At 45.0% G+C, this 26,913-nt stretch overlaps 6 protein-coding genes; 3 read left to right on the top strand and 3 right to left on the bottom strand.

The window, feature by feature from the left end:
* Window positions 1-1,416: 1,416 nt before the first annotated feature.
* On the top strand, window positions 1,417-4,172 carry GSBLH_T00002677001 (uncharacterized protein; the record flags this gene model as incomplete). Its single annotated transcript, XM_013041164.1, has 6 exons — window positions 1,417-1,488; window positions 1,524-2,453; window positions 2,598-2,792; window positions 2,823-2,935; window positions 2,968-3,399; window positions 3,572-4,172. 6 exons carry the CDS (start codon window positions 1,417-1,419, stop codon window positions 4,170-4,172), a joined length of 2,343 nt encoding a protein of 780 aa, XP_012896618.1.
* Window positions 4,173-4,575: 403 nt separating this feature from the next.
* Window positions 4,576-5,632, top strand: GSBLH_T00002678001 (uncharacterized protein; the record flags this gene model as incomplete). The annotated part of the gene is made up of 4 exons (XM_013041165.1): window positions 4,576-4,698; window positions 4,732-5,219; window positions 5,250-5,400; window positions 5,432-5,632. 4 exons carry the CDS (start codon window positions 4,576-4,578, stop codon window positions 5,630-5,632), a joined length of 963 nt encoding a protein of 320 aa, XP_012896619.1.
* A 176-nt stretch (window positions 5,633-5,808) lies between these two features.
* Window positions 5,809-6,807, top strand: GSBLH_T00002679001 (uncharacterized protein; the record flags this gene model as incomplete). XM_013041166.1 has 4 exons in its annotated part: window positions 5,809-6,056; window positions 6,088-6,239; window positions 6,273-6,416; window positions 6,448-6,807. The coding sequence occupies exons 1-4, from the start codon at window positions 5,894-5,896 to the stop codon at window positions 6,805-6,807; spliced, it is 819 nt and encodes a 272-aa protein (XP_012896620.1). The 5' UTR covers window positions 5,809-5,893.
* Window positions 6,808-8,343: 1,536 nt separating this feature from the next.
* Window positions 8,344-10,523, bottom strand: GSBLH_T00002680001 (uncharacterized protein; the record flags this gene model as incomplete). The annotated part of the gene is made up of 8 exons (XM_013041167.1): window positions 8,344-8,919; window positions 8,950-9,040; window positions 9,073-9,282; window positions 9,316-9,592; window positions 9,624-9,843; window positions 9,872-10,084; window positions 10,116-10,211; window positions 10,248-10,523. 8 exons carry the CDS (start codon window positions 10,521-10,523, stop codon window positions 8,344-8,346), a joined length of 1,959 nt encoding a protein of 652 aa, XP_012896621.1.
* A 1,579-nt stretch (window positions 10,524-12,102) lies between these two features.
* Window positions 12,103-13,862, bottom strand: GSBLH_T00002681001 (uncharacterized protein). XM_013041168.1 has 2 exons: window positions 13,171-13,862; window positions 12,103-13,140 (listed from the first exon to the last, which is right to left on the bottom strand). Exons 1-2 carry the CDS (start codon window positions 13,249-13,251, stop codon window positions 12,121-12,123), a joined length of 1,101 nt encoding a protein of 366 aa, XP_012896622.1. The 5' UTR covers window positions 13,252-13,862; the 3' UTR covers window positions 12,103-12,120.
* Window positions 13,863-14,328: 466 nt separating this feature from the next.
* On the bottom strand, window positions 14,329-16,118 carry GSBLH_T00007078001 (uncharacterized protein; the record flags this gene model as incomplete). Its single annotated transcript, XM_013041169.1, is given in 10 exon segments — window positions 14,329-14,594; window positions 14,619-14,829; window positions 14,858-15,096; window positions 15,127-15,188; window positions 15,202-15,377; window positions 15,410-15,499; window positions 15,529-15,810; window positions 15,815-15,895; window positions 16,003-16,066; window positions 16,102-16,118. Coding segments are annotated over 10 exon segments (1,488 nt in total).
* Window positions 16,119-26,913: the final 10,795 nt, after the last annotated feature.

Raw genomic sequence — 26,913 nt, forward strand, 5'->3', positions numbered from 1 at the left:
TAAAAGTGTGATCGATACTGCGAAAATGGACGATTTTCTCAAATTCAGCGATGAAGAAGAAGAAGAGAACGAAAAATCCGTTCCTACCCACCCACCAACCAACACTCGATCTTCCTCCAAACGTCCCTCATTCTCAACTTCTTTCTCTTCCAAGAAAATCGAAACCCAATCTCCTGCTTTGGAAGCGAGTCCTTCTTGGAGTCTCGCTGACTCCCATTCTCCAGAACGTCCTTCCAATCCAGCCAGCGCCATCCACGAAGCAGAATTCGAGTCTCCGAAACAAACAGGACGCAATTTAATGAATGAATACGAAAAGAACGTGATTCCTCCCAAGGAAATCTCGCTGAACGAGGACGAAATGCTGCAAATGCTCGCCGAAGCGGAGGCCAACGAAGCCAACGAAGCCAACGAAGCCAACGAGCTCACGGAAACGGAGATCTCGCAGTTGTTAGAAATGGACATCGAGGGAGGCGCTTCGACAGCCACGAACCCCGCCCCACTCACGAACGCACAACCACAACCACAACCACAAACCAAACCAAAAGTCACGATTCAGAGCACCGAAAACGAAGAGGACTTCGACTCGTTGATCGAAGAGATCAATGAAGGTTGGCGCAATCACTCACCCACCATCCATAGAGTTCAATCGCAGCGAATACGGCTCGCAGCACTTCGCCAACCCCACAACCGGCGAAGTCAAAATCGAGAACGACCGCATTCAATTCTTCTTGACAGATCTCTACGAAGACAATCTTCTCGCTCCCGGAAAGCTCTATCTCTTCGGGCGAATCCCAGCCACGACGGGGTTCAGCAGCGTCTGCGTCATCGTGGAGGACGTTCCGCATCATTTGTTCATTCTCCCCGCGAAAAAGTCGGAAGAATCGCGGGTACCCATCAAGGAGGTGCAAGAGGAAGTGCTGGCGATTCTCAGCAAGGCCGGAGTGGATATGAAAAGCGTGATGATGCGGAGTGAGACAAAGAAATACGCGTTCGAAATCGAGGGCATTCCCGATGAAGTAGGATGAAGCGTCCTGAATCGAGAGATAGACGTCGTATCTGCACGTGATTTATCCCGGGCGATTCCCCGTGCTTTTCGAGAACAAAGGGCGAACCTATGATCACGTATTTGGCCGAACGGCCTCGTAGAATCGATGTGTGAGTGTGAGGCGTAGCGCTTTGGAGACGTTCGTTCTGGAGTGCCATGTGAAAGGTCCGCAGTGGCTGGAGATCCGCAACATCCAAACGCGCACCGCCAAAATCTCCACATGCCAGTGCGAGTTCGTTCTTCCTTCCCTCGGCAAAAACATTTCCATTCTGCCGACTTCTTCGCTGCCTCCGCTCCGCGTCGTGTCGTTTTCTCTCGCCACCTTCACGCCTCCCAACAGCAACCACGCAGAGATCTATTCAGCCGCAGCGATGGTGTACGACGGCGTCAAAGTCGACCAGGCCACCGACGCCAAGAACCAATCTCCCGCCACTTCCTGCTGCGTACCGCTTCGAAGAAGCCGCTTCTCATTGCGTAGTGGATTCGCCCTGTCAAGCAGTATCCTCTCCAGTTCGCAAAGACCCTCGAAGCGAATCGACTGCGGCCTGTTCAGGTGCGAACCGAAGCAGAGCTCGTCCATTCCTTGCTGAAATACGTCAACACGATGGATCCCGATCTCGTGGTCGGCCACAACATCACCGGCGACGATTTGTTCATGCTCCAGTCCAGCTTCCTTCGGCACAAACTCTCCTGGTGGGAGATGGGACGTCTGCGCTATAAACAGCCGCCTCGGCAGTTCCCGCCCAACGAAGTCGCGATGAAACTTCTCTCAGGACGATTGGTGGTGGACACCTACACGTCCGCGAAGGAGTTGATTCACGAAGACAATTACTCGCTGCCCGCCTTGGCCGCGAAGTACACGTCCATCCGGCTTCGCGAGCTGAATAATTTCTCAGGAGATGTGCTGTACTCGAACGCCACGCGGCTCTGCACGGCCATCCAATCGAATTTGATCGCGGCCAACGCAGCGGCGCAGCTGATGTTCAGCCTGCTGATCATTCCTCTGTCGCACCAAATCTCGTGCATTTCGGGACTTCCGTGGGGGCGGTGTCTGCGATCCAATCGAAGCGAGCGCGTGGAGTATTATCTACTGCACGGGTTCCGGCAGAAGAACTTCATCACGCCGGATAAGCAAAGGAAAGTGAAGCAGCAGAAGCGGAAGTCGAAGTACGAAGGCGGGTTGGTGCTGGAGCCGAAGGCGGATTTGTACGAGGATTTCGTGCTGGTGCTGGACTTTAACTCGCTGTATCCGTCGATTATCCAGGAGTACAATTTGTGTTATACGACGGTGAAGCGAGAGAAGAAGGAGGAGGAGAACGAGAACGAAAAAGAGAACGAAAAAGAAAAAGAGAAGGAGGAACGAAAGGAAGTGGAAAAAGAAGAAGGCGAGGATGAAGATGGCGATCTCGTTGTTTCCGACTCTTCTAACCTCACACGTGAGTTTCCTTGTTTCCACTGATCGAATAGTGCCGGAGCTTCCGCAGACCGTAGAAGAGAACGAGCTCGCGCCGCTTCCGAGCGTATTTTGTTCGTCCAATCAAATCACGCGTAGCTGATTCGGTATTTGGTGACCAAACGACGCGAAGTGAAAGGACTGATGAAGAAAGAAAGCAATCCGTTGAAGCGAAAACAGCTCGACATTCGGCAGTTGGCCCTCAAGATTCTGGCCAACTCGATGTACGGCTGTCTGGGCTTCACGAACAGTCGCTTCTGTGCGACGGCGATCGCATCGACTGTGACGCGCGTGGTAAAAAAAGCGAATGAAATTGAATGATAGGGACGTTATATTCTGCAGAATACGCGATTGTTGGCTGAGAAAGAAGGGTATTCTGTGATCTATGGAGACACAGATTCCATTATGATCAACACGGCCACACGTGATTACCAACAGTAGAAACGTGGAAACGTGGAATGACGGATAGAACGATGGAGATTGGTCGTGAGTTGAAGAATAAGATCAATAAGAAGTATAAATATCTGCAGATCGATATCGATTACGTCTTCCAGAAGATGCTTTTGCTCAAAAAGAAGAAATACGCCGCCGTCAAAGTGATTTCCGTCGAGGGAACGCGCCTCACCACGCAGCGAGAAACGCGTGGAATCGATTTGGTGCGACGCGACTGGTCGATTCTCACCAAGGACGCGGGCAGCAAGCTGCTGGATATTCTTTTCTCGGAGGAATCGCGCGATGAATTCGCGGATCAGTTCGGTCGGTATCTCACGGATCTCGCTGCCAGCATGCGGAACAATCTCGTGCCATACGAGAAATACGAGATCACGATGTCGCTCACGCGGTCGCTCGCCGATTACAGGGAACGCGATATCAGCTCGCTGCCACACGTCGTCGTGGCGCAGCGCCTCAGCGAACATCACACGGTGAATATATCAAACACAACGATCGATGCATTAATTTGATTCAATGAGATTCATTGAAATAGAAATAGAATTGATTTAGTGAGTTTTTTTTGAAATAGATAGTTGATTCATTTGATTCAATTGATTCATTTGATTCTTTTATTCATTGAGATTCATTGAAATTCATTCATTCATTCATTCAATTGATTCATTAATTCATTCGTTCGTTTCCTTCACACACGCCGGCGATTTCATTCGCTACGTCATTTGCTACCCCCCCAACGCCTCTTCCTCCCCTTCGCTCGGCTCCCAGGCCTTCACCGTCGCCGAGATCCGCAATTCCAACGGCGCCTTGAAGCCAGACGTCGATTGGTACCTTCGCAACCAGCTTCTCCCCACGCTCTCCCGTCTCATCGCCCCGCTAAAGGACATCCCGCCATCCTTCCTGTCGCACTGTCTCGGACTGCCCTTCCAGCCCGCGTTTTCGAGCGAATTCGGCGCCGAAGACCGCGGGAAAGTCTCGTTTGTGTTCCGAACCATGGCGGAACGCGAAGACTACGCGGTGCTGTACGAGCAGACCGATGCCATTCGAATCAAATGCGAGAAATGCGGTAAGGAAAGGGAACTGGATGTCTTGGGAGTGCGGAATGAACATGGATCGGCGATCTGTCCGGTGAGGGGCGAAAATGGTGTGGAATGTAGTGCGGATGCGGCTATTCACGAAATAACATCGCGAACTGCGTTCTCTTGTATGCACGACGAGCCATTATGAACACGCTGAAAAGCAAATACCGTTGTTCGGAAATGACTTGCTCGCTCACCTCAAATCGAGTGGTGCGAAATGAAAATCGGTATGAGTTGTAGAGCTTGAAGGATGATCATTGCGAAAACGCTTGGTGCGATGGCATGATGAGGAGAGAATTCCCGGTTTCAAAGTGCTATTTAGAGCTCTGCTACGCGATTGCAGTGCTGAAGTTCCTCGATTTGATATCTGTAAAGGAGCGCGTGGAGAAACTGAAGAAGCGGTTGAGATACACCTACATCCAACTGAATATATTTAAGTAAATCATGAGGTTTTAGTGTCTTGTTTGTTTATTTGAATATCCCAAGGTGCCTTGATTATAAACGAAGTATGTGAATCACTATACTTGTGTTCCAAAAATCCTATTTAGGCGATGGACTCGAATATGGATAAGTGGATAGAGAAGTTAAGGCAAAAGATACCATTGGAGGAAGATGAGCTCGTAAAATTGTGCCATATAGTGAGAGATATACTTATTCAAGAGTCGAATGTTGTTGTATGTTGAATGGATGCTGCTTCACTGTTTTAGCGTGTTTCCACTCCCGTAACTGTCTGTGGAGATATTCATGGCCAATACTATGATTTAATGAAACTATTTCGTATTGGTGGTGACGTTCCAGATACAAAATATATATTTATGGGCGATTATGTCGATCGTGGGTATTTTAGTGTGGAGACCATAGAGCTGCTTCTGTGCTTAAAGGCGCGTTATCCAGACCGAATCACATTACTCCGTGGAAACCACGAAGGAAGACAAATCACGCAGGTGTATGGTTTCTATGATGAATGTCTTTTGAAATACGGAACTGTAAATGCATGGAAATATCTGTCCGATGTTTTTGACTATTTGAGCATTGCCGCTCTCATTGATAACCGCGTCATGTGTGTTCATGGCGGTCTATCCCCTTTTGTTCGAACCATCGACCGGATCGACACGATCTATCGTTTCCAGGAAATCCCAAACGAAGGACTCTACGCCGATCTCGTCTGGTCCGACCCTGAACAAGACATAGAGGGGTAGCCCCCATTTTTCCACCTGTGACGTAGTTTTCGCAGAAACTTCCGAGGAGCTGGCTGGGTGTTCGGAGAGGATGTTTCTCTCGAGTTCAACAAGGTAAACGGCTTAGATCTCGTATGTCGCGCCCATCAAATCGCGATGGAGGGGTATCAGTACTTCTTCCAGCAAGCTGTGTGTACTGTACGGAGTCGACGGGAGTGTGCGATTGTAGGTGTGGTCGGCGCCCAACTATTGCTATCGGTCAGGAAATTTGGCGTCGATTTTGCAACTGGACGAGCACTTGAATCGCGAGTTTGAGGTGTTTAACGAGGAGGATGCGGAGAATCGGACGGTTCCCACCAGCCAGTGTGTACGTTATTCGCTTTATGGGTGTTTGTTGAGATTTAATGAGGGAAAAGAAACGATGAGTTGAAAAGCTCTTGTGTAGTGCAAGGGACTGACTGCCTTTCTCTTACAGAAAACTCGGAATACGATACTGCATAGTGGGTTGCACCGAGTGTTTGCTGAAATAGAAAGAGTTCTGCCTCAAGAACATCATTCTTTTCACTGATAATGAGTAATTGTTGAAAAATCGATTGATTACATAGACGCAGAGACAACTCTAGAACGTGCAAGGTTTCTGAGCAAGGAAAACCCGAATGAATCAGTTACTCTGTATCGCAGCATTCTGGATATGAAAAATGAGGAGGAGGAGACCCTCAAGATTAAAGAGACTTGCACATTTGAACTTGCAGAATTGTTCGGCGAATTGAAAGACATCAACTCGTTATCGAATTTGTTGGAGTCTTCGCGCGACTTCTTCATCTCGATTTCCAAGGCAAAGGCGTCTAAAATCAGTTGGTTGTCTTGCTGTCCATTGAGTCCTAGTGAAGTCGATAATCGAGATTGCGATTAAAATGGATGTTCCTACACAAGAAAAAATCGAGATGTGTGAACGCAATATCAAATGGTGTCAAGAATCAAAGCAAGTCTTTTTGGCGCAGAGATTGAACTGCCGTCTTGCCTATCTTCTTTATCTTGTATTTTCTAAATATCAAATTGGTCATTTTCAGGACAAGCAATATCGTCGAGCATTAACTCTCTGCGGCCATCTCATCCGCGAACTGGCCAAGATCGACGACAAATCCCTGATTATGGAAGTCCACATCACCGAAGCACGCATCTACAAAGACCTCAACGACATCACCCGCGCCAAGGTTCTCCCCAGTTTCCCCGTTTCTCTTTTAGTCTTCCCTCACCGCCTGCAAAATGACCGCGTCCTCGATCTACGTAGACGCTCCCACGCAAGCCGACATCGACATTCTCTCCGGCGTCATTTACGTGAATTCCAGAAATCGGGACTATTTCGTAGAGCTATCAGCGCGATTTCCAAATGGCGTTTTCGTTCTTCTACGAAGCGTTCGACGCGTTTACGCAGCTGAAGGACGATCGCGCGATGTCCGCGTTGAAGTACATGATTCTCATGCGAATTTTGGCCGGAAAAGTGGAATTCCAAAAATCGGGGTGATTTTTAGAAACAAGAAATGCAGGCTATTTTTGGCAATCATGTGGTGGTGGAGAATTGGAACAAGGAAATCGCGGTTTTGAAGGAGATTTCGGACGCGTTTTTAAGCAGCGATTTGAGCAGTCTGACGCGCATTCTTCAAGAAATATCCACTTTTTTTGTCACGGTGACTTAACGGCAATTCCCGTGGTTCTTCGAGGACGAGGTTCTCCGTTTCCACATCGATTATCTTCGCAATGAGCTGATGGAGCGGAACTTTTTGAAGGTGGTGGAGCCGTTCGACGTGGTTGAAATCGCGTTCGTGGCGCAGAAAATGAAGTTGCCGCAGGAGGAAGTGGGAGTGATCGGGGTTTAGGATGTAGATTGTGCGGAAATTGTCGCAGATGATTCTGGATAAGAAGCTGACGGCGTCGTTGGATCAGGAGAAGGGATTGTTGATTATGCTGCCGGAGAGTACGGAGCATAAGATCGCGGAGGATGCGATTGAAGCGATTGATATGATGACGGAGGTGGTGGATGTGCTGAAGACTCGGGCGGAAGCGTACAATGCGAAGTTGCAGGAGTTGTGGAGTGTTTGTTTGAATCACAGTTTCGAGTGAGTGAGTGAGTGAATGAGTGAATGAGTGAATGAATCAATGAATCAATGAGTGAATGAATCAATGAATCAATGAGTGAATGAATCAATGAATCAATGAATCAATGAATCAATGATTTCATACTGAAATCCTGCAAGATCGAGACAACGAAGCATGGTATCATGGATCAACTATCATCGTCGTTCTTCTTTCTTTCTTTTTTTCTGTTTTAAAATTCCACCAAACTTTCATAAATTAAAACAAACAATCTGAAACGATTAATTATACAAAAGAAGCGATAAAACAGCCAGGGCAGAGAGACTGACAGTTATCTTGGCTGAAGATCCACTGTCAGCGTCCTCGGCAACCCACTCGAAATTACTGCAGAATAACAGTAATTCGTCATTGTCCATAATACGAAGGCTCCTGTTTCATCACTCCCATTCCTCAACGTTTTACTTAGATACCATGGAAATTGGCATGTCATATTCCTTAGTCCCTGTTAGTTCGCCTGTGGATCTGGATGTCCATCCCACTTCGTAACTCTCGGTGCGCAACTTGTTGCTCGGCTCAACGTCGACTTCAGGGCACGCCAGCTGCGAAATCTCAATGATGTGACACTGTTCTGGATATTCCTAGGTTGCAAAGATGAGGCATTTCTACGGTGCAGATAGTAGTATTCTCAGTGACGTTAAGAGACTGGCAGAGGAAGACATCCAGGGTGAATAACGTAGTGTTGTTGTCAATCACGATGAGGTAGGTATTATTCTCAACAGGGTTCATCTGAACAGATGTATAATTGATCCATCCACCGATCGGCTGCGAAACATAGACTATCTCCTCCGAACGAACCAACATGAGAGAAATCAAGAGAGGAATCGTAAAAGCTATCATTTTAAGTAAGAAAGATAAAAAGTGACTATTGGGAAAGTTAATCCCGTCGAAACAATCCGAAGGGATTGACATTCACTCAAATGGATCTATATCCATCCAGCCATCAATTCTTGCGATTTCAAGCAAACATATAGATTGATATAAATAGAATTACTTGTACTTCTCACTCAGTTCCTCCCAATCGATATCCTTCAACGACCGCTCATCCAACAATTCCCAATACTTCTTCTTCACCATCTCCGCGAACTCCTGGTTCTGAAACAGATCCGCCATGCGGAACATCGGGATCTGGTAATCGAGCGTTGCTCCATGCGAAGCCATCACATTCTCCTTCACAGCCTGATATTGACTTTCCTCCTCTTTCAATTTGATGCGATTCACCAACTCCCCATCACTGAGCATGAACATGTGGACCAGCGACATCGTTCGATACAACTGTATAAACTTCTTGTTCTCCTTCGTGTTCTCTCGTTTCCCCAAAATCGGCTTCTTCCCCTCCATTACACGCTTCGCGTTCTCGCCAGACAGCGTCTCGTACTTCAGTAGCGACTTCGCCAGGCGAAGTAATTTCCGCTTGTTCTGCTTCACCACCTTCTGCACATGCTGATAGCGTTCTTCCAAGAGCTTCTCCACCGCTTGGTCGTTCGCTGCGATTGTTTCCTCGCTGTAGAAACGGAGATTCGGTTCGTGCTCGTCCGATTCCGGAGCTTCCGAGCGAAGTCCGCACTATGCATCAAATCCGCAGCGAGGAAGCACGTCGGTGAGTCCATAATTGTACACCATCGCGAGAACAATGCGTGTGGCCTTCTCGAGATCGTTCGATGCGCCGGTCGTGACTTCCTTCTTTCTAGGAGTCACAAAAACCCGATCAATCCGCACCCAAACACAACTTCTTCCGCTACGCGACCCGCCAACGCGACGTCGATCCGATTGATCAAATCCTGTTTCGTGACGTTGTACAGAACCGACTCGTCCGCCAGATTCGACACATATCCCAGTGCGTTTCCCCGCGGTAAAATCGTGACTTTATCGACTTTGGGGTAATCGGGCGTGAGGAAAGACAGCAATGCGTGGCCCGATTCGTGCACTCTACACACCTCACTCCCCAACACGGCACGCTACGCAGTGTTCCAATTCACCAAATCACTCTTGATTTTCTGCTTCTTCACACCCATCAAAACCCGATCACGGCTCTGATCCAAATCATCCCACGTGATCTGGAACCGCCCATCGGCCAGCACGCGCATCGCTGTGATTCGGAGCAGCGTGTCGATCTCTGCGCCGCTGCAACCGACCAGCTGCGTGGCCAGTCGCTCCAAATCCACATCAGACGCAAACAGCATTTTCCGCGTCTTCATTTGAATCAGCTTCAGTCGATCTTCGAACTTGGGAAGCGTGGCTTGGCGTCATTTCACGGTCTCCTCCCCTACTTTGGATCTTCACATCGAAGCGCCCGGCGCGGGTCAAAGCGGGGTCCAGCTGCTCGGCGAAGTTCGTCGCCGCCATCACCAGAATGCCCTCATTCCCGTGGAACCCTCCGATCTCGTTGAGCAGCTGATTCACGGTCTGGTAGGAACTGCCCGAGCCGAAGTTCAGCGTGCTGCGATTCTCGAGAGAGTCGATTTCGTCGATGAAGATGATACAGGGCGCCTACTCGCGAGTCCTTTCGTTTAGGTACCGATCGCCGGGCCACATTAAAGAGTTCGCGGACGCGCCTCGCTCCCATGCCCACGAAAATGTCTTCAAACTCGGAGGCTGACACGAAGAAGAAGGGAACGCCCGCTTCGCCGGCGACGGCTCGCGCCATGAGGGTTTTGCCGGTGCCCGGAGGCCCGGTGAGAAGCACGCCGTGCGGCGCGGTGGCTCCCAAAGAGCTGAAAGCAGAGGGATCCTGGGAGGAAAGGGAGGAGAAAAAGGGGTACGCGGAGATAGTTGACGATGATTTTGAGCTCTTCGATGTTGTCTTCGATACCGACCACGTCGCTAAAACGGGTAGTGATGTTGGTTTCGGGCTCGTTCTAAGGATGGAAGGGGAAACGAAAGGGGAAACGCGCTTGTCGGTAGGGAGGTAATTGGTTTCTTTTCTCTTGAGGATATTTCGCACTGCGAGTGAAGGAGAGGATCAAGGAAATACTCAAGTAAATAAAAAGTATAGAGGACAGGATGATCGCAAACCAGTTTCGCACCACGATTTTCCTGGGAGGAGGAACATAAGCTTCGAGAAGGCCACTCAAAACGGAGGGATCCAGAACGTTGGAAAGACCTGGCCTTCTCACCTTGTCCAGGAGATCGAAGATTTGGGATGGAGTCAGTCGGTGGAACAGGTCCATGTGAACTAAAGAGGCGAGAGCCAAGTGGTGAAAGTTGGAATCGACTGGTTCCTCGATTGACTTGTACAAGTTAATCACGTTGTAGAAGTCATAGTTCAGAAAGGCGTTCTGGCATCGAAAAATGAGGAAAAGCACTTACACCCATTTTCTGGTATGTTAAACACAAATCGTTCGAGTAGCCAAAAACTCTGCGCATATTATTCAGAATAGATCTGCCGGTTAGCTTGGAACCTAGTGTTTCCACATCTTTTTTAAACCCATCGTATAATTCTACAATAAAGAAAATAAACTAGAATTACCAGCGGCACTTTGTACCGGATATTGATCCATACCAAAAAGTATAGTGTTTGGTACTCTGTGTCTTATTATATAGTCATTCTATAAAGAATAAGATATCCAACAGCCAAAACTACAGGAAACCCGTAACGCGCTCTATTAAAGAACCGATTTATATTGAACACAACAGAAAAACGTCGAGCTAACTGATGTAGCCCGGACGTTGTCTTTCGGAGCATGAAATATGTAACAAAATGAAAGAAACAAAATAGAATCAACAATGTGGGATCCCATGATCAGTATTTATTTTTAACTGGTGAATTAAACACACTAAAGAGTTTCACCCCTCGTTATTCTGAATGAGTCTATCTCGCTCAAAGAACAAAATGTATAGAACGGGTGTTGTTCGTCAGGCGTAGTTGCTTTTATCAGCAAGGCAATTTTTTCATACTATATGGAGGATATGGAAGCCATCGCTTCACTCTTTCTCTGGGTCCAGATAGGTGTGTCCTATTGTCATTTTCGTTGATCCTAGATATGTATTCCTCGCTTTCTGGTTATTTTGCGTTGTGATGATCATGATTTCTACAAAGTACAGCGAACTTTCTTCCAAATCTCTGCTTTATCAAGGAGTCTTTTATTCACTCGCTTTCATTACTGTGGCAAGCTACCTTTACACTGGGATTTGCGATGCAGGAGTGATAACACCCAACGAAGACAATGCTATCGAGAATGCGGATCAGCTCGAAAAGCTCTCTTATAGTTATTGCACCGTTTGCAAGCTATTTCGTCCTCCAAAAGCAGCTCATTGCTCTCGATGTGGAGTGTGCTTTCGAAATATGGACCATCATTGTGTATATATGGGGTAGCTGTCATAACGGAGGTATAATATGTAGTCAATGCGTGGCCCAGAACAATAGGGTGTCATTTTACGTTTTTATTAGTCTTATCTTTATACTGGAGATGATGCTCCTCGATTTCAAGGCTTCGTTTATATATACACAGTTTTGGCCTTTGAAATTATTGCATAAACTATTCTCTCCAATTCTAAGTAAACTGTAACTCTATTTGTGTCACCTATTTCTATTTTTTACTTGTTTGTTTACAATATTTTCACAACAAGCCATCGATTTTCCTTGCGCAGTAATGATTAAGCAGATTACTTCCAAGCTTCATCATTCCAGCAAAAAAAAAAAAATATATATATATATATATATATTCCGATGAACCTGCCCACAACTCTACTTCTCTCCACCACAATCAACCCTCCACCATCTCTTCCTCTCTCTCCAACAAACAATGCAACAACACACTCCACAGCTTAGTTACTCAAAATGCTGTTCACAGCCATCCGCATGTCGGGCTCCAGTCCGTTCAGCAATCCATTCAGCTGTCGTCTGTCCAAACTCTTCAGAATCTTCATAATCTCCATCTTCGTCTCGTCATACGTGATTTCATACTCATTATCTCCGTCATCATACGTCGGCAGCAGCATCATCGGCAATGCCTGCATCACCGCATCCATCACGTTTTTATTGTTGAACAGTCCGTGGTTCGGCTTCTCCAGCTCCATCACCACGCGCTCGTGCACGTCCTGCGCCTCCGCCACGTCCTCCATCAGCGGCAAGTGGCTCACAAACAGCTGCAGCGCCTGATCGGCCTGGGAAGGTCCGAGATTGCCGGGACAGCCGAGCAGCAGCGAGAAGATCGCCGACAGCGCGTTGTCCGTCGCGCTCGCGTACTTCTCGTCCTCCGCCTCCTGGCTCTGCGCCACGCGGAGCAGCGCGGAGAGAATGGCCTGCGCCTGCGGCGCCACGACGGCGTTGAAGCGCTCGATGGCGACCTTGACGCCGAAGAGAACGGCCTGGCGGAGCGCGGGGTCCTCGCAGTGCATGTGCTGGTGGAAGAAGCCGAGGAGGTCGTTGACGACGGGGGCGACGACGTCGGGCGCGTAGAGCATGAGGTCGTCCATGCTGCAGACGCCGACGAAGAGGATGTACTCGAAGGGAGACGCCATGTACTTGGCGCAGAAGGGAGAGATGTATTGCTGGTAGAGCGGCGCGATCGAGTTGCCCGCGAAGCGGATGATGTAGCCCAGCGCGTCCAGGAGGTTCTCCACGCAGTCCTTCTCCTCGCCGGCCTCTTCTTCGAACTCGTTGCGCGCGTCCTCCATCTCGCGGTCCTCGAAATCCACCTCTTTGTACATCGCCTCCAAGATCTCCACGGACTCCTTCAGGAACTCGAGGAGGTTTTCCACCACAGAGGGCAGCGAGTCGGAGGGAATCGGCATGCGCTGGTTCTGGAACATGTGATGGCTCTCATCGCCGCTCTCATAGCACGTCTACGATTCGAGAGGTCGCTGTGGGGCTACGCAGAAAATGTCGCGGAGCGATTCAGCGATGCAGCTTCGCTCCGTCGCGGCGTCTTCGGCCGTGTACTGCTCGATCAGCATCTTCACGGTCTCGTTGTAGAGATCCAGGCACTGCTGCGCCGTGGTCTGGTTGTTGCGCAGGCCGTTCACCAGCAGCGTGAAGAGCTTGGGGAGAATGCGGGCGCAGAGGTTGCGGACCTCCTCGTGCCACGTGAAATCGACGAGGGGCGAAATGGCGGCGAACACATCGCCAACGTGGGGAATGAAGGAACCAAAAGGACGGGGTGAGTCAAAGAATGGGAGTTGGAATGAGTCAAAGAATGGGAGTTCGAATGAATATAACAAAGGGGAATCCCAATGAATTCAAAGAATGGAAATCTCAATGAATTCAAAAACTAAAAACTCCAATGAAAACACACAGGAATCAAATGAACTCACTTCCCAATTCCAATCCGAATTCAACTCTCACTTCAATGAACTCACACAATCACAACAACACTTAAAGGATATGAATGGAAGCATCATGCTATCCGCATCAATAATCAGATTGTGAATCAAACGCACCGCATTGGACACCACCTCGATCGCCGTCGTGTTGATCGACATCTGCACCTTGCCCATGTTCTTCGTGTCCATCGTCAATCGCTCCACGCCATTCTCGTTCTGGTACTCGGGACCCGCCACCACCTGCTTCAGCGAATAGTCCACGTTCGTCTTGGTCAGCTCGATCAGCTTCGGAATCATCACCACGAGGAACTGCTGCTTGTTCTCCGTCTCGCAGTACTGGAAGATCTCCGCCATGCAGTCCAGCAGACCGTTCATCAGCTCGTCTCCGCTCGAGTAGTTGTTCACCTGGTTCATCAGGAACTGCATGATCTCCCAGGCCTCGCTCTTGTTCACCACGTCCTTCATCGACGCCACCAGCGACGCTACTTCGCACGCTCTCCCCTGTGTCCTACACAAGCACACGCACGCCGCCACGTGCACGTTCATCGTCTCCGTCGTCGCCGCCGAGCCCAGAATGCCGAGCAAGCCCTGAATGATGGTGTGGAAGTATGGCGCGAAGTCCTCCTTCGTCGCTCTGCACAGATTGCCGATCGCAGAGATCGCCTCCGACTGCACCGACGGCATGCTGCGCGTCAGCCCCACCCCGCACCGCTACTTCACCGAGCACAGACTGTACATCCACTGCGTCAGCGGCTCCAGCACGTTCTTGAAGATCTTCTTGCTGATCATCTCGCACGAGCAGAACTGTCCCACGCAGGACGCCGCGATCGCCTGCACGCGCAGGCACGGGTTCTTCTGCACCAGCTGCAGCACGCTCTGCAGCACCTGCGCGCCGCACTTCTTCTGGAACGTCACCGGCAGCGCCACCGACACGTAAGCGATCGCCTGCAGCGCCACGAACACAACGCGCGGATGCGCTACGCGTCAATCTCGCCCAACACCCCGACCGTCGTTCAGTCCGTTCAGCATCATCGTCGTAATCCACGGCAGATTCGCCTCCACCTGCTTCTTGCAGCCGTCCGCGATGTGGCAGATCAGCACGTACGTCGCGCGGCGGATCTTCCAGTTCTCCGACCGGCTGCACTGCGTCATCAGCTGCGTGGCGGGCTTGTACGCCGCGGCGTGCAGCGCGTCCGCGAGGTTGGCCACCATCTACCTCGCATTTCCTCTCGACTCCTACCATAATTCCGGCCACATGGGGACTGCTGTTGTCCTCCGAGAGCTCGTCCTCGTCGCCGAACACGCCCTGCTCCCAGGACGCGTCGTCGCTGATGTCGCTGATCATCTGCACGGCGATCTCCAGGTACTTCGTGATCGCGCCTGCGTTCTTCCGGAAGAATCCGCCGTTCTCCTCCGCGATCGACGACACGATGTTCGCCGCCAGCGACCGCGTTCCCGTGAAGAACGACTCGTTCCCGGCTATTCGTTACGCGGCCACAGCGAGTCTACCGATCGCCAGACACATCTCCACGATCGGACCCACCAGCTGCCGAGCAAAGTCGCAGATCACGCTAGGCGTCACACGGACCGCGCTGCTCCCACCTCGCACAATTCACCAGGTCCTCCAGCAGCGACTGCAGCGAATCTTCATCCTGCGCGTTCAGCACCAGCTGCACCGTGTTGATCACCGCGGGGAGAGCGCTGACGAACGTGGAAACCACGTTCTCGACCTCCATTTCGGTCATGATCTTCATCGTCGTCTGTTGGTCAGCACGGATCAGCAAGGACATACGCGGGCCGCAGCGACTTGGAAGGCGAGATTCGAACTCTGCAGCGAGCCGCTCAGAATGGAGACGATCTCCGTGATGTGCTCAGCGACGAGCTTTGCTTGAGGCGAAACTTCGAAGGTACGGATTCGTTGCTTTCGCTCAGCTCGCCGAGGAGGTACAGGCCTTCCACGCGGACTTCGGATTCCTGGGAGCAGGCAGAGAGAACGAAGGGGAACAATGCCGGCCACTCGGGCTCCAGACTGCTCACTTGGGAAATTAGGTCACAGAGATTGTGGCGAACGCGACCATCGTTCTCCACTTGGAACAACTGGGGTAGGAAGGATAAAACTAGGGAGAATAACAGAGGAAGCAATACTTTGGCCTTTCTTCTGGTCATCGAGCTGGCTCCAAGCTTTCTGTGTAACTACCTTGCGAAGAATGACAACAACGAACGATTTCACCGAGGAATCCGTGGTGGAGGAAATAATATTAAAGAACTGGTCAATCACCTGTACGTGAGACAAAAAAGAATGCGTAAAACATTCAGAACGTCCTCATTCAGCAACTTGTCAAGATGTGCCTCAGCCTAGGTGGAATGAACTCCGATAGGTTGTACATTATCACGGACTGCATTATCAGGAGACCGAAGAGCATTGATGAACTCAGCAAACTCAGGAGTACTATCGATAACAACAATAGGAGTGGATCAAAATACACAGAATTCGAAGACATCGCTAAAAGAAGGAGTAATAATGATTTGATGGTAAGGAGAACGGCATAAATCGGCGGTATTTCTGGAATTCAGAAAGAACCAAAGATTTTAGAGAGAAATAGATTATGCGATTTGGGGTGTATGATAGAGTTTATCGCAGTAGTAGTAGTAATAGTGGTAATACTATAAGAAGGATTCCAGCATATTACCTGGGAGAAAACACAAAAAGAATAGGAAAGTGTTTGCAAACACTCAATACTGGGAAGAAAAGAGAGAATGGATAGGACGATAAAGGAACATGATTGTAGAGTGTGAAAAGGTGAAAGGTTGACGAATGCTGCCTGTGCTGTAGACCTTTTGGTTTTGAAAGTGGTACTCGTGCATCTACAGCGAGAAAGTGAATATTTTTAATAAAAATAGGGTCTGTTTGCTATCAATTGATACACGTTCAACAGATTAGGAAAAATCTAAATCAGCAGATAATATGGAGAAGAAACAGGGATATTTCACAAATAATGCTTCCATTGCGTAAAGTATTGTTGAATAATGGGTAGCAAACATATTTTTGGATTAGATACATAAAATGAATTTGAAAAATAAACTAATTGCATTCCTATGACCTAACAAACCTTACTGAGCTTGTTGGAAATATGAGTATAAAGCAATCTGTAATAGTATCGCAATAAGAATGTTTTTCATATAATAGACTGTTGTCTTGTGTGTATGCTGAATGTATTAGAAGATGTATCTATGTGAATGGAATTAATTGTGTGTATTAAAACTGATATGGCGTAATGCCAGTATTGTTGCTTTGCTATTTACTGCGTAATCCATGACAAGCAATAGTTTTAATCCAGCGGATTGTTATTGATTTATTTTTAAATATCTGATTCCATCACTGCTTTTTTTAATTTATTATTAGTGATAAGAAGGAATCGCTTAGAAACAACAACACTGTACAGCAAATCTTTCAAAATACATTCTATTTTTGTAGGTTTTTCATTTCTCCAAGAGTTCGACTATATTTAACCGAAATGCACATATTCTAAAACTGCACAGAGCTCTTTTGTTGACATTGTGAATTATATTATAATGTTATGACAATGAGCTTCATCCGTACTCTGTTTTCAGTTTTCAAATGATTGTATAGTATTTGAATTATTATAATCAAATAGCGTTTTACAAATATAATAGTAAATTGAAATAACATTCAATAGTTACAGATAACACTGAAAAGACCAAGCATAGATGAATCACTCACGTTAATTTATTAATTCCGCTGTTTTATAATGAGTTCTATTTACCAGCAATAAATGTATATAGCATTGTACATATTTACATATAAATGTCATTTTTACAGAATGAACTGTACGTAGCTATTACATGATTCCATTTATATATATGTTTATCTCCTATTCTTTTTCACAATAAAATTCATTCAGAATAACGTCCTTAATATGGGAAATAGGGTAATCATAAATTGAAAAAAAGAATATCATTATTATATTCATAAAGTATATTTGTAGTAAATCCTTATCATATCTATTCATCATCATCAGCGCTTAACTTATTTAAGTCTTTTTCGTAAAGGATTTATCGATAACACTATTTTGTAATGTTTATTCTTTTGTTACTGTTCACAAACTCATTTATAATTCATACAAAAAAGAACTGGATCTCACAAAATCAATGCTATTTTACTATACTAATACCCTATTGTGTATTACTAACTAGTTCAATTTGTCGCATCGAATATCAAGCTATTTTACTGTAAATACAACAACAGTACAATTTTTCTTGATAAGAATATCTTAAAATAGAACTGCTGTGGATAATTGATATAAACAAAAGCAAAAGCAATTGAAATAAATTACCAATATACAATTTAGTTGTGATGAGTATTGCAAACACTCATTCAATCATTTCACTAATTATTATTTATCAATCGTAGTGCTAAAAAGATATCTAATTAGCAATGTACCATTTGTTTCATATCTCATTCATTACGAGTTTCATTGTTTATATTATCCCATATAGAAAGAATGTAGTAAAGTAATGTATTTTAACCCATATATATATATATATATTATAATTGAAAACTTGCTTATTCACAGTCACTGCCAATCTCCAAAACCTAGTAAAAACAATTTTGAGATAATTTTAAACAATCCAGTTCATGCACTTGATCGAATCAATTCAATCCTTTAGAATCTAGTGATTTGCCAAGAATTACATATTTCTATATTGATTATTGCATCATATATGATTATCTCACTTTAACTTTTCCATTTCTCTTAGTTCTTTACTTACATTTAAAACATCGATTGCATAAAGGATTGAAACATTCAAGCTGAATTAACCTAGGTTATGATGATAAGAAGAGTCAATCGATGATCGGATCCTAATCAATGACCAGAGAATTATGATACGATGTTTAAAACAAAAAATAACACAATATAAGCAATGAATATGTAATGGTCATTAAATGGAATGAAACGTATATAGAATGTGGATTGAATGCTGGAATTACTCATCATCATTATCAGAATCTGATAGAGAACATATAAAGATTCAGAATCAGAATAAAACTCAGAATCAGAATCATCAGAATAGGAGTTCGATCCATAATTGATTTTAACAATATCAATGAGAATAGGAGAAACATCTATGACTTATAAATACACTCAAGAATAACTCGAAATTGATTTCGATCGAACATACATAAACGGAATTAATTCTACAAATCCATTATTACGAAAATCTTTATATATATTACCATAAGGTAGGTTGACAATTTGAATAATTGGAATATCTAAATACTATCAATATTTATCAGTTAGAACTACTTTCCAAAGTCACCCAACGAGGCCAAACGAAACTACAATGAACAGAATTGATAGACATTAGAATTGGAAGATCTACAAAACAAATCATTTCAAATCAACTCATTTGTACTTCGTATTATTAAGGAACATGAATCATTCTTCCATCTTCCTTCAAGTGCATTCCAACCGAGTTGAATGGATTGTAATGATGGAAGATCTACATCAATCATTTCATTCGAATTCATTCAATACTCTCGATTATTGTTGTTAAGGATTCACGGAATGCATCATCACCTAATTCTATGGATTGTAGATTTGGAAGATCTATGCATTATTGAAATATTCAATATCATATCAATACCTCGAATCACAAACGAACTATACAAGAAATTGCTTGAATAACTTCCAATTGTACCAATTTGAATGGATTGTAATTGTGGTAGATTCTTCAATTCAAATTCGCCTCCAAAATCACTGAAACTATATTCACCAATTTGAATGGATTCCAATGATTCACAATTCAATATGTGGAATGATTTCGATTCATCTCTTCCCCACAAATTCTTTTTCTGATTGAATGAATTGCTTCCGATTTTGATGGTTTTCAATCGATTCAATCCATCGATTTGGAATGTTTGCACTGATCCAAAACATTCATTGCCGATTTCGATTGATTCCAAATTATACAACAATGAAACATCCCAATCTACCAATACACATTTGTCAATCAGTTTCAAATGTTTCATTCCGATATTCAGTGGTTTGCTTCCATCTCCTTCATATTTTTCATCAATATCACATTCAATTCCATTATACCATTCACATTCATTCACTAATTTACCATATCGATCATACACTTTTCCAATTCCAAATCGATTATCATCACACCAATGTCCTTCATATTCAATACATCCATTATTATGATAACTCGTTCCATAGCCAAATCGTTTCCAATTGATCATTATACCCTTGTACACCAATATTCCATCATCATCATACATTTCACCATATCCAAATGGAATTCCAAACTTGTTTTCTGTCAATATCAATCCTTCAAATCGACTTCCATGATCCAAATCCACTATTCCTTTTTCTTCTACTTCTATGGACTGTTCATCATTATAGGAAATAGCACCAATTTGATGATTTCCAAACACTTTCAACACTTTCTGCTCACTCAACACAAATCCTTGATTCATGAATATTCCATTATTGAATTGTAATACTACACATTCTCTATTACTCAATATGAGTAAAATCCAGCCATATGGTTTCCATTCTGTACTCAAGCATCCCTGCACATGTTGGATGGTAGAACTATCAATATGATAGTTACTAGTAACAGAATTGACAAAATCAGCAATGTTTTGCATGGAAATGAAAAGAAATATGGTAAAACGGTATTTTTGGAAATAAGATCTGTTTCATTATTTCTCGATAGAACACACGTCATGGATTATTGTGTATGGCCTTGATATGCTGGTATGTTACAAACTAGAATACATAAGATAAAATCTCATTTTCTCCACCCATTTCTATTTTTCTTTATTTCGGTGCATTTCTATCTATTCATTTATTCTTGTGTTATATTTAGTTACTTATAGCTTTGATTGTAAATTATTACGCATTTTGATCACCTTTACTCTCTCCTGTCAGAATGGCTGTTCTATTAAGTCTATAATGGATATATGTTCTTCAAAATATATCAATTATGTGGTAGTTAATATTGTTTTGCAACAATCGAATTCACAATAGTAAATACTGTTGGAATGGTTTGATTCGTAATAGAGAGTATGGCAGTAGTATGTAGAATGCAAAATCCATCATTTCTATTTGACAAGTGGATTATTGTATTGATTCTCTGTTGATACTTCGATTCTCTTCTGTCACAATGATCATCCATATTGAGTACAAAGAATGATATTACAGAGAAAGGAATGTGGTTCATAGATTGAAATGGTGAATAGGAATCATAGTATCATTAAACAAAACAATCGATTGAATAATATGATAATGGATGGAATGCATGAATCCTATGAATGAAAACCTTGCTTTCTATTTGATCAACAAAACAATGTGAAATGCAATGTGATTAAAGTAGTAGAGAAATGACGGATAACGCGTGGAGACCTTTGGCCGCCTTTTTCGGTTATTGTCTACCCGGTTGCCTTGATGTCCATGGTGCAAAACGCGCGGAAACCAATAGCTGCCATTTTCTGCCCTGCTGCCCTAAATAAAAAAACAACTCGTCTTTACATATCCTTCAATCGGTAATGTCCGAACGCCAGTGTGTGCACGTTGTCGTCCAAGATCCATCTCTTGTTGTCTGTGCAAGTCATGAATGTCTTGGTCTGCTCCTTCGTGCTGATATCGAAGCCCTGAATGTTGATAGGTTTGAAGAAGTCCTCAATTAATACATCCTTCTTACTCTTTGCCTCAAGGTCACGCTTGTACAATTCGATATTCTTTACATTCATTCTCTCATCATCGATTACCACGTTCCGATGAACTCCCTTTGCTGCATTATGTTTCACATGCTTCTCATCAACCAGACAATATATCTTGGGTCTGAGACCCACGAATTCTGTGATGTGATGCGATGTCCGTTGTGTTCGTCCTTGAATATGGGACCAGGCAACTTCTTGTTGAAATTGAGGAACGAGTCCAATGAAGGGAACTTGCTCTTGTCCACTTCATGCTCGTAGTACTTCACGAGTTCTCCATAGAAGTAGCTAGTGTTATCCAATTCCGAGAAGTCGAACGATTTGTACATGTCACACATCTTGTGAACGATGTTAGCGCGATCGTGCAACTGCACGATGAGTGAATCCGTGTCCTGTCCCAACAGCTCCACGTTATCGAATGTGTTCTTGAGCACGTTGTAGTAGAAATCGTAGATGATGTGTTTGGACATGTCGAGAATGGCGAACCCGATGAAGAATGGCTTCTCCACCTTGCGCACCGGTGTATTCAACTTAATACCGATGAGATTCTCGGAATACATGGTAGTCCCAGCGATCATATCGTACCCATGCTTCTGAATGATGGCTTCACGTTCATTCCATGTGTTAGCGAACTTCACTTTTATCCGTTTCAGCCCAGTCTCAACGAATTTGCCATAGGTCGAGTTTGCCAACAGCTTGTACAGGTTCTTCTCCACAGTGGTCTTGGACTTCGCTCGTTTCTCACTCAGCATGTTCACGTACTCGAAGATGAACGGTGCCTGCTTGAATCGAATGATGTGGTAAATGTGAGTGATACGATATCCCTGTTGAATGCCCAGTTGCAACAGTGAGTAATGCACGAGATACTTGCGGCGAGGTACAAGATCGCAGATGAGCTTCGGTGTATTCACCTCTTTCACTTTGTCCACAATGTCGTTTTTCTCAGCGTACTTCTTGATTCCATCGGAGTACATGCCCGCCTTCTGTACGGGGAAGAATGGCAGATCATTGAACTTGTCGTGGAGTTCCACTGGTGCCTCGATGTCACACTCGACGAAGAATCCATACTTACCGAACGTCTTGAGTGATTGCACCCACCCATTCGGGTCACGATTGATCTTCTCCATCACTTCTCGTCGCTCAGGTACACCCACCAACTCATAAGGCATCATTCGATGCATGGCTCCTCCATACAGGTTGTTGGCGTCCAGGTAGTAGATGCCTTGGGACGACGTTACTTGCTCCTTGTTGTCAATGTCAACCTTGGCATGTCGTTTCACGATCTGAGTGAGCCTCCTCACAGGTTCCTCAACAATCGCATGAAGTCATCGATATCATTTGTTTCCATCAATCGAATTCCCTTGCTCTCATAGAACTCATCCATGCGATTCAAGAACACTTTCACCAGTTGTTTCTCGGCAAGTCCCTCGTTCACGTTGATGCGCATGATGTACTGAGCCCATTTCCTTGCGAGGGTCATGAGGCTACTCTCACTATGATCGCCCTCCATTGTGACCTTCAAGAAGAGCGAATAGGCCATTTGTGGTGCTGTGATGTAATGCATTGGATCAACACCGAATGCATTCAGTGTGGTGTTTCGGAAATGCTCGAATGCATCAGCCATGAGAGTCACATCGAGTACATTGTACAATTCGTAGTATTCACCCCATGTCTTGATATCGAAGGTCTTCCACAGCTTCACCATGTGATCATATTCGCCTTGGGACATCATCTCTCCCTTCATATCATCAATGCATTGTTCACGAGAAGGAATGACGGTATTGTTCAATGACTCGTACGACTTGATGAGACTGTAGAACATGGGTTCTTTCCGTGTCAACAGATCGATGTATTTATCACTCCATTGTTTACCTCGAGACTCGCAGTACTTGCGTAGTTGTTATTTGGTATGCACGTACAAATCGAGGTTACCTCCAAGTGTCTGTTCCACGATCGATCTGAGAGGACTGCTGATGAGCTTCAACGAGTCCTTGAATTGAATGCCGTTGTACTCGATCTGCATTTCTTTGTCCTCGGTGGTGGGATTGACTTTGAGATTCCCGCCAGGCATCGTCGCGATTATCTTCATAATGAATGTGACATCGTAGTGCGATCCATTGTGAAGTAAACGGAGAAATGATAGTTCTTCTTGTTGAATGAGAGTTGTAGGTTACATTTGGTACAACAGGTGCAGATGTACTGTCCGGCTTTGAAGTGGCGTACCTCTCCCTTTCCTGTGGTGTATTCACCTGCCACATGTGCATGATGTTTCATTTTGTCGTCCTCCAGTTTCTTGCAGCAGAAGGGACACACAGACGTAGACTGATAATCTCTCTCGATCTCAGTAGTGTTCTCGAGGGGTAATTCATCGAAGAGATACTATTTCACGTTTACTTTCTATCGAATCAGATATTCCATGAAAGGACGAAAATCGCTCACTTTCTTGTGTGGTACGTGGAAGATCCACAGTTGTGTCTGGATTGCTGGAATGTGTGACACGGCCAAACAAGACAATATGATGGGTTTGTGTCTGCTCTTAGCATCAATGGCTGACTCGAAGTCAGCGTACAAGACGACAGGTGCAACTATTTCCAATCGCTGGTTAGCGAATCGCAGACTTATCTTCACTCGACAACTCGTATTGATCACGAGCATCCATCTATTCGCGATGTGCTTGTACTTCTTGGTTTTGGACAGTTCTTTGTGATCCAAAGAAGTCACAGAACCTGCACTTCATGTTTCTTGCGAGATGATAATGCTTTGTATCGCTCTGACGAAAGATGCGATGTTTGAAATCGTTCAAATCCTTGATGTACAAGAAGTGCTTGGGAATTTCTTGTTTTCCCTTTCCTCGTATGTCATTTACGATGCAAAGAGAAAGGGCGGCTCCATTTATCTTCGGCTTGTATACCTGAGAACTCGTGAATAAGTCATACTTGTTTTTGGAGTTGTCATTGTATTCAGGTAACAAAGTGATTTTGAATACATTGAGTGAGACTTTCAACAATGACACACCGAATACCTTGTACTTGTCAGGTTGTTTCCACCACTTGTTGTACACACTCGCATCGCCCATCTTGCGATTTGCAATGATCTTGTGCCCGCCTTCACTTGCCAAAATGAGACACCGTTGCAGGCACCGGTTGTCATCGATATTGGGGTTAACCACTGTGTATCCAAGGATCAGAGGTGTGTGATGTTTGTAACCCACGAATGTGCGAAGTGGGAACATCTCGACATGGAAACCGATTTAACCTCGGTAAACAAAACCACTTCCTTCCGTCTCTTGTTCCTCCATGGCATTTCTGTACTATCTCAAATAATCCTCCAACTACTCGTCGATATGATCCTTGTGAATGATGCGAAGGTGTCTCAATCGATCATCGGTGGTGAGATTGAGTATCTTGAGTTCTCCGGCATGTGTCCACATGAGGTAGTATGCCATGATGGTGATGAAACACTGGGCATTATTGTGCATGCCATTCAAGATGTACTTCTTCGCTACCTCATTGAATTTACCCGACTCATCCATCATCAAGTAGATCGGTTCCACTTCTTCTTCGCTCTTTCCATCTGGTAATCGAACCCACAGTCTATTGTCATCATCGTTCTTGATGCGAAAGTCCTTCTTGGTTCGCTTCTCATTCATCCATTCCTTGTACATGCTCCTATCTACAGTGTGATAATACGTGAGTGCATACCCGAGAGAGGATTGAATCACATCTGACAAGCGTCCTTCCGCGACTTTGCAATCAAACAGAGCGAAAAACTTGTTTCAAAGTATTTTTCGTCTCTTCTTCACCGTGTTCATGAATTCAGGCAACGGTTGTTTTCGTTAGTCACCGAATTCATGACCATTCCACTCATATTCGAGATATCGTTCGTTCCATGCCTTGCTTCCCACAATCAGATACTTACGCTCTCGTTTGGGATCACCAACTCGTTTACGAGGAGTTGTATGTTTTGTTTTCTTTGCTATTTTCACTGACCTCCTATTCTCATCCCATACCTTGTTTGACACTTATGCTCGTGAATCAGGAATGAACTAGTCTGTGAACTTCCCATCGCTCATGTAATACTTGGCTGCCAATCGTTTCCAAGTTTGAGTGCCAATCTTGATCTTTTGTCCAGTATTGGAATTCAAATGTGTGAGTGTGTCTATTCATTTTTCTATTTATGTATTTATATTTATCTCTTTTAACCCCAGTTCAAGCCTTGATGAAATGAAGTACAAGAAAACGGAAAACAACACATGGTCTTCCCTGATACGCACTTGTCAGGACGAGAATATCGAACTCGCCGATATCATCATCCATACCAAGTATCCGATCAATTGTGAGCGTCTATTCGGCTTCAGTGTTCACACCCCGCAATCGAATGTGAACTGTGGTTTAATATTGCAAGACTATGATTGCATCGAGATGACTCTGGATGAAACTCGTCCCCCCATGTTTACCGAGGATAAATGGGAGTATCTATTGCCTAAATTGGAATCCAATGGTCTGCTCGGTGTGCCTCTAAATGTGTTTTGAAGGAATGATTTATTGCCTCCTCACATTATCGGTGTAATGACCGAGAATCGTGTTGTCTATTTCTTCTCCAACAACTATGTACGCGTGGTCAATAGATCGTGAATGATGAACCCCCGCCCGAGTTGTCCGATCTGTTCATCGATGAAGGCGCGTGTCTGAAGGGTGTGTATGTTTAACCCTATAAACGAAATCAACCAAAGTAAATTGAATCAATGTCGTACATATTCAGCAGCAATGGAAACAATTACACGTTCAAGAAGCTCGATAACATGCTCATCAATATGCCAGAGAACGACGGCAAGCATGTCCTCGTGTGTGAGACAATGGATGGCGTTCATCAATATTCATGGATAACACCTTCTGAGTGTTTTGTGAAAGTCAATAATGGCACACTGTTTGAACATACACACATATCCACTCAACCATTCAATAATCAATGCCAATTCCAATTATCTTCTGGTTTATATCTGATAATCACATCGATTCCATGTTACAATGAGAATGATGCCCTATTCAAACATTGTGATTCCATCGAATCGGTTGTGGATAAGGGATACAAGGTGAGTGTTTCAATGGATGGTGTGTGTTTGATTGATATACCATTCATCGATACACTCAACAATCTTGTGACCCTTTCCCATACCAAACTGATAAATGGAATAGAATGGACAAGTGAGAGTCATACGATCTCTGCATTCACGAATATCCCTTCTCTTGTATGTCTGGGAGGTGTAAAGAGCATCATGATCGTTTTCGAACACTTGAGCGAGGTTGTTGTTGTTGCTTCTTCTTCTGGGTGCTCGTAATGGGTCGATGTGATCTTGCTGCCTCTCTCAATGCATTGGGTTCTTTACCACTCTTGGATCGAGTGACAGGCGGTGCTGGTTGTGGTTTGCATTTGCTAGCCAGCAGTTCCCAATCATAGCACTTTTGGGTGCGATTGTTTCCATCTTTCACTTCGTACATCAATGGCATGATGTGATCGTCAATATCAACAACTTCAACCAAGTCCTG

This window comes from Blastocystis hominis (assembly GCF_000151665.1).
Source record: "Blastocystis hominis, Singapore isolate B (sub-type 7) whole genome shotgun sequence assembly, scaffold_2".
In the NCBI taxonomy this organism is placed as follows: Eukaryota; class Bigyra; order Opalinata; family Blastocystidae; genus Blastocystis; species Blastocystis hominis.

What these genes read in the sequence shown, in the direction of transcription:
- GSBLH_T00002681001 (XM_013041168.1), bottom strand. Translation starts at nt 13,251, where the DNA reads ATGCTGATCGAGCAGTACACGGCCGAAGACGCCGCGACGGAGCGAAGC. An exon ending in CGCTCCGCGACATTTTCTGC is followed by an intron (nt 13,141 to 13,170) that starts GTAGCCCCACAG and finishes CTCGAATCGTAG; the next exon opens with ACGTGCTATGAGAGCGGCGA.